This window comes from Arachis duranensis, chromosome 3 (assembly GCF_000817695.3).
Source record: "Arachis duranensis cultivar V14167 chromosome 3, aradu.V14167.gnm2.J7QH, whole genome shotgun sequence".
Lineage (NCBI taxonomy): Eukaryota > Viridiplantae > Streptophyta > Magnoliopsida > Fabales > Fabaceae > Arachis > Arachis duranensis.
Genome location: NC_029774.3, coordinates 117684193 through 117691838, shown reverse-complemented (window position 1 = coordinate 117691838; position 7646 = coordinate 117684193). Strand labels below are relative to the sequence as shown.

Here is a 7646-nt window from a genome sequence, read left to right as displayed (position 1 = left end):
TCAAAGTACTGTCCTAGAGATTGAGATCATCCGTTTTGTTCCTAAACATGGCGGTTTCATCCATTTTGTTCCTCTACGTAGTCATCTTCCCTTATTATGCATCATCCTTAACCTTCAACTTCACCAGTTTTGATTCCAACAACAATAACAACACCCTAAGATATGAAGCATGGGCAGAAACAGAGGAAGAAACTATCCAGCTGATAGGAAAAGCGCACTTGAATAACAGCATTGGTCGTGCAGTGTACTACAAACCCATGCACCTGTGGGACAAAGCTTCAAGGAACCTCACACACTTCACAACCCATTTCTCATTCATCATTGATTCCCAGAATAGAACTAACTATGCAGATGGACTTGCATTCTTCCTCCGCCCCAACGGTTCCACCGTCCCCAGTGCCACGGCCGGAAGAACTCTGGGCCTCACTGTTGACAACCAAGATACACTCAACATAACTGTAGACCCCTTTGTGGCCGTGGAATTCGATATCTTTAAGAATTATTTCGATCCGCCCAATGAACATGTGGGTATTGATGTTAACTCCTTGAGGTCTGTTGCTAATACCACATGGTTTTCTAAGGCTAACATTATGGGAGGGAAAGTCAATGAGGCTTGGATCAGTTACAATGCTACTTCCATGAATCTTAGTGTTGTCTTCACTGGTTTCAACTCAGCCACCAACACTACCATGCTGCAGAATCTGTTTGCTGTGGTTGACTTGAGAGAATATCTTCCTGAATATGTTGCAGTTGGATTCTCAGCTGCCACAGGAACTTCTTTTGCTTTGCACAAAATTCTCTCTTGGGATTTAAACTCAACTTTGGGAGACGACATAGCGAAAGCAGAATCCCCTGTTGCAATGAATCCATCTTCCAGTGCAGCTCCCAATCATGTAAGTAAAATATCCACACTTAATTGGCTTTAGGATCACTCACTCATATAAATTACGCTATTATATTTTTTATTTCTCAAACTCACTAACACTCATAATAATAAAGAGAGAATTTTTTGAAACAAACACTAAGTATTTTAATTCATGGAGAGATAGATAACAACATACATATGAAGCTTTTATATAAGCAAACCTTCACCTTTATATAAGCAAACCTTCGTAATAAAATAATAATTCTTATAACAACTAAGCACTAACTGTCGTAATTCAAGAAACATATAGAAACTTTGACTAGTCAATTCCTTGTTCAATTTTGCTTCAAATTCTTAATCATCAATCTTGAGACTTCCAATTCATGATTCTTCATTCTTCTAATATGAAGATGATGAGTGCAACTTGTATTCAATTCCAATTCAATTTGATTTTGAACTTCTTCAATGTTCTAGTATGTTGTAGTTATACTACTTTCTTAAATATTCTTGATTTAATTTTCTAACGATGCCTCCCTTAAATCAAGCTTGTAAAGTTTATCATTCCAAGCATCTTCTTCAACTTGCAAAATAACTCGGTCTTCAATGGCTTTGTAAATATATCTACATCTTGTTCTTCAGTTAGACAGTACTCTATCACAACTTCTTTCTCATTTACCAATTCTCTAATTTTATGAACGCAAATATCAATATGCTTCGATTTTCTATGAAATACTGGATTTTTGCAAAGTGCAATAGCTGACTTGTTATCACAAAATATTGTTGTTGGAATACTTTGTTTCTCGTTCAATTCCTCAAGAATTCTTCTTAGCCAAACTGCATGCGTTGCACAATCTGCTGCTGCTATATATTCTGCTTCTGCTGTAGGGAGTGCTACTACTGGTTGCTTCTTTGATGACCATGAAATTGCACCAGAACCAAGATGAAATACAAATCTTGAAGTAATTTTTCTTGTTTATATCTCCAGCCCAATCACTATTAGTGTAATCGATAAGATTCACTTCATTAGTATTTTCATAATAAATACCATCATTTAAAGTACCTTTGATATATCGAAGAATCCTTTTTGCCGCTTGCAAATGGTTGGTACAAGGTTTCTTCATGAATCTGCTAAACAAACCAACTCCAAACACAATATCTGGTCTAGTCGCAGTCAAGTACCTTAGACTTCCAATCAAGCTTTTGTAATATATAAAATCTACTGCTCTTCCTTTATCTTCTCTTAGTAACTTGAATTTCTCTTCGACTGGAGTAGGAACTGGCTTTGAATGTTTTATGTGAAATTTCTTCAAAATATCATTTGCATATTTCTTCTGAGAAATGAAAATACCATCATCTCTTTGAACTACTTCAATGCCAAGAAAGTAAGACATCAAACCCATATGTGTCATTTCAAAGTGCTTTATCATAGCCTCCCTGAATTCTGCAATTATCTTCAAATTATTCTCAGTAAAGATCAAATCATCAACATAAGGACACACGATCAAGATATCTTTAAGTTCAACGAACTTGATATAAAGAGTATGCTCAAACGGACATCTTCTGAAATCATTCTCAATGAAATAAGAATCAATCTTCTCATACCACGCTCTTGGTGCTTGCTTTAACCCGTACAAAACTTTCTTTAATTTGTAAACTTTATCTTCTTTTCCAAGAACTTTATATCCTGCAGGTTGCTCAACATACACTTCTTCTTCTTCTCAATGGCATGAATCTCCTCATCCATTGCTTTCTTCCAATTGTTGTTTTTAGAGGCTTATTCAAAGTTTAATGACTCACAATCTGAAAATAGAGCAAAGTTTATGATTTTTTCATCGGACGAATCGTTGACATTACCAACTTCATAATCTGCTAATCTAGCAGATATTCTCCACTCTCTTTGTGATCTTCTAGATGATTCTGGTTGTTTGGTTGTGTCTGATTGTCTTTCTTCTACTTCATCACATGTATTTGGAATTATAGTCAGCTGCTTTTCTGTCTTTGTGTTCCAATCCCACATGTCTTTCTCGTCGAATGTCACATCTCTGATGATGATTACTTTCTTTATTTTTGGATTGTACAACTTGTATGCTTTTGAGTCTGTGCTATAGCCAATAAAGATACACTTCTCGCCTTTGTCATCTAACTTCTTCCTTAATTGATCTGGTACGTGGATATAAGCAATACAGCCAAAGACTCTGAAATGATAGATGGAAGGCCGCTTTCCACTCCAAGCTTCCTCTGGAGTTTTATCACGAACACTCTTTATTGGACACCTATTTAAAATATGAACTGCTGTTGCAACTGCTTTTGCCCAAAACTCTTTAGTCATTTGTTTTGACTTGAGCATGCATCTGACCATATCCATGATGGTTCTGTTCTTTCTTTCAGCAACTCCATTTTGTTGAGGAGTATATCTAGTTGTTAGTTGGTGTTGAATTCCGTATTGCTTAAAGTATTCTGAACACGCAAGATACTCTGTTTCTCTGTCTATTCTGAGAATTTGATTTTACAGCCACTTTGTTTTTCGAAAAATGCCTTGAATGTCTTAAAGAAATCACATGCTTCTAATTTCTGCTTCAAAAAGTATACCATGTATATCTACTAAAATCATCAATAAAAGTGATAAAGTACCTGCTACCACCATTAGTTGGAACTTCTACAGAATAGAGATTTGAAAGCACAATTTCAAGTAATCTTCTAGCTCTCCATGACTTTTCTGTAGGAAATGGATCTCTGTGCTTCTTTTTCAGTTGACAAATCTCACAAATACAATTGGGAATATGAATCCATGGTAGGCCAGAAACAAGTCCTTTCCTTGACAGGTAGTTTAGGCCATAAAAATAAAAATGTCTAAACCGCATGTGCCACAGCCAGTTATCATCAAGTATCACAGAGCTCATGCAAGAGGAATAGACATGTTGAATTTTTAATGGAAACATTCTGTTTGAAGTCATCTTTACTTTATCTATGAACCTTCCGTTGTTGTCAAACACAATGCAATATCCATGATAAGTTATCATCTTATATCCCTTCTCAGATAATTGTCCCATACTCAGTAAATTGTAATCAAGTTCAGGAGTATAGAAAACATCAGAAATATAACTCAGAGAACCATCCTTCAATCTAATTGGTATGTGCTCTTTTTCTTCAATAGGGATCTTTGTACTATTACCAAACTTCAATAATAGTTTAACGGAATCATCTAATGAAGAAAATAACTCCTTTCTACCAGACATGATTACTACAAGCATTATCCAAGTACCATATATTTTCATCTTCAACACATGAATTACTTATAAAAAATAAAGTTTGAATACCCAGATTGTCATCAGTATTTTGATGCTGATTTTCTGCAACATGTGCTTGATTGTTATTCACCATTTTGAATCTGCAATCTGCTGCTTTGTGTCCATACTTTCCACAATGAAAGCAGTTGAAATTGGTTATTTCTTGATAAAAATTGCCTCAACCTCTTCCTCGGTTGACAAGCCTGAAATTCGTTCCACCTCTTCCTTGATTAGGTGGTGTAAAATTATTGTAACTTCCTTGGTTGTAATTGACACGACCTCTACCTCTAAAACTTCCTCTGCCTCTTTGAAAATTAAAACAACGACCTCGTCCTTCTTGTGTATAACTTGATGCTGCAACATTGTTTAAATTCACTCGACTTTTCAGGGATTCCTCAGTTGATTTTTCTGACATCTCCAGTATTCTGCTGATGTGGCTTTCCATGGTTCCTTGCAACTCTGCAATCGTCATAGTATCTATATCGTGGGACTCTAGTATCGTAGTCACCATATGGTCATACTTCATCGGCATGGTGCAAAGAATTTTCTCCACCATTTTACTATCGGACATATCTTCTCCATAGACTCTCATCTTATTGACAAGATCTGTAACACGAGTAAAATATTGCTCAATAGTTTTTGAGCTATACATCTCGTACCTTTCGTATTATCTTCTGAAAGATTGTAGCTTTGCTTTCTGAGCTTTATCTATGCATTTGTATGTCAGCTTCAACGTGTTCCACGCTTCCTTTGCACTTTTGGCATTTGCTATTTTGTCAAATACCATATAATCTACTCCTTAATGAATTTGAGATAGCGCCAATTGATCTCTCCTTTGTTGGCCAGCATCTGTTTCTTCTTGCAAACCCGGTTCAATAAAATTTCATAGGTTCTGGGCCTTCAAATGGGTGGACATCAAAGTCTCTTAATAACTATAATCAAGTTTCTCATCTAACTTGGGCCCGAACACACAATATTGAAAGTGTTTGCCATACCGACTCTATGAATAAACAACTATGTGAGAACTCTCTCACACCTCACAAACTCTCAAACATCAGGTGCTGGATTAACCAACTCTGATACCAAATGTAAGTAAAATACCAACACTTAATTGGTCCTAGAATCACTCACTCCTATAAATGACGCTATTATATTTTTCATCTCTCAAATTCACTAACACTCATAATAATAAGGAGATAATTTTTTGAAACAAACACTAAGTATTTTGATTCATAAAGAGATAGATAACAACATACATATGAAGCCTTTATATAGGCAAACCTTCATAATAAAATAATAATTCTTATAACAACTAATCACTAGTTGTCATAATTCAAGAAACATGTAGAAATTTTGATTAGTCAATTCCTAGTTCAATTTTGCTTCAAATTCTTAATCATCAATCTTAAAGCTTCTAATTCATGATTCTTCATTCTTCTAATATGAAGATCTTGTATTTAATTCTAATTCAATTTGATTTTGAACTTCTTTAATGTTCTAATATATTGTAGTTATACTACTTTCTTAAATATTCTTGATTTAATTTTTTAACAAATCAGGAGAAAAAGGCCAGCAACACCGGACCAACAGTGGGATTGGGAATTGGTGGAGTTGTTGTGTTTGTTGGGTTGTGTTTGGTTTTGGTTGGATTGTGGAAAAAGTGGAAGAAAGGAAGTGATGAAGAGGAAGATGATGATCAAGATTTTGAGGAGTATGTGGGGGAAGATTTCGGAAGAGGAGCAGGACCCAAAAAGTATTCATTTTCTGAATTAGCGTTTGCAGCTGATAACTTCAAAGATGAGAACAAGCTTGGTCAAGGTGGATTTGGAGGTGTTTATAGAGGGTATCTCAAAGATATCAACTCCTACGTTGCCATCAAGAGGGTTTCAGAACATTCTCATCAAGGAATAAAGGAATTCGCATCGGAAGTAAAGATCATTAGCCGGCTTAGGCACCGAAATCTTGTCCAACTGATTGGTTGGTGTCCGAAAAGGAAGAAGCTCTTGCTTGTATATGAGTACATGCCTAATGGAAGTTTAGATGTTCATCTTTTCAAGAAGCAGAATCTGCTGGGATGGACAGTTAGATACAACATAGCTCGAGGCTTGGCGGCCGCACTGCTATACTTGCACGAAGAATGGGAACAATGTGTTGTGCATAGGGACATCAAATCAAGCAACATCATGCTGGATTCAGAGTTCAATGCCAAACTTGGGGATTTTGGGCTAGCAAGGCTTGTTGACCATGCAAAAGGCGCGCAAACCACGGCTCTAGCCGGTACTCCGGGCTACATGGCTCCAGAATGCAATACCACATGGAGGGCTACTAAAGAATCAGATGTGTACAGTTTTGGAGTGGTGGCATTGGAGATAGCATGTGGAAGGAAACCCATCAAATATAAGGCTCCGGAAAGTGAAATCAATATTGTAGAATGGGTGTGGGGTCTTTATGGAAGTGGAAGGGTTCTTGAAGCAGCGGATGAAAGGCTAGATGGAGATTTTGTAAAGGAACAAATGAAATGCTTGATGGTTGTTGGGCTGTGGTGCGCTCACCCATGTCACAACAATAGGCCTTCAATAAGACAAGCCATTCAAGTTCTCAACTTTGAAGCTCCCTTACCCACTCTTCCAGCAAAGTTGCCAGTACCAACCTATCTTGATGGGTGAACAGTGCATATCAGAGCATAAGTTCTAGTTCAAACACAAACACAAGTTCTTCTGGTATCATCACAGCTCCTGATGATGTGCCTCCCTCTAAATTGCTTCTGATAAATTCAGTGTTTCCTTTAGAGTATGTTTTCATTCACATTATTTGAGTTTTCTATTAAACTTTGATTCAATTCGGTCTTATGAAACATAAATTGATATAATTGCCATTTGTAATAAAAACTTATGTGTAGCAGAAGTGGAATTGTTTGTTTTCTCTAAGTACTTGAATGAGCCAACCCTTGCCGGGAACGTTCTTGCCTTGTGGCTGGTAAAGTTGAGCCACATCCTTTAGCTATATATAAATAAATAAGGGTAAAGTACGAAATTGGTATCTTACGTTTGGGTGTAATTCTGTTTTGATCCTTAAGGTTTAAAGTGTTCTATTTAAATCTAAAAAAGTTTTATTTAGCATCAATGTAGTCCCACCGTGAGGTCAAAGTTAAATAATTAATGAAATGTCCTACATAACAGTAGTACAAGACAGGGCTGATAATTTAGAGAATACGTTCAAGCTCTAGAAGTACAAAATCAACTGTGGATACATCAAAACATGTATTTATCATTTTCCTTAGTTTTATAGAAAATATTTCATTTAAATTATAAGAAAAATGATAAATAAATGTATTGATGCATCCACGGTTGATTTTGTGCCTCTGGAGCTTCTACTTATTCTTCAGGTTATCGATGTTATTTTTGTACTGCTGTTTTGTAGGATATTTCCTTAATTATTTAACTTTGAGCTCATGGTAGGACTAAATTGAAGCTAAATGAAACTTTTTTAGATTC

General features: G+C 36.1%; 1 protein-coding gene across 1 annotated transcript; it reads left to right on the top strand.

Annotated features, from left to right (window-relative positions):
- The first annotated feature begins 6 nt into the window (after positions 1 to 6).
- Positions 7 to 6991, top strand: LOC107480466 (L-type lectin-domain containing receptor kinase IX.1). The gene is made up of 2 exons (XM_016100607.3): positions 7 to 893; positions 5712 to 6991. The coding sequence occupies exons 1-2, from the start codon at positions 48 to 50 to the stop codon at positions 6816 to 6818; spliced, it is 1953 nt and encodes a 650-aa protein (XP_015956093.1). The 5' UTR covers positions 7 to 47; the 3' UTR covers positions 6819 to 6991.
- Positions 6992 to 7646: the final 655 nt, after the last annotated feature.

Bases quoted from the DNA above. Each gene is read 5' to 3' on its own strand.
- LOC107480466 (XM_016100607.3), top strand. From the start codon at position 48: ATGGCGGTTTCATCCATTTTGTTCCTCTACGTAGTCATCTTCCCTTAT. The intron at 894-5,711 runs GTAAGTAAAATA...TTAACAAATCAG, and splicing joins CCAGTGCAGCTCCCAATCAT to GAGAAAAAGGCCAGCAACAC.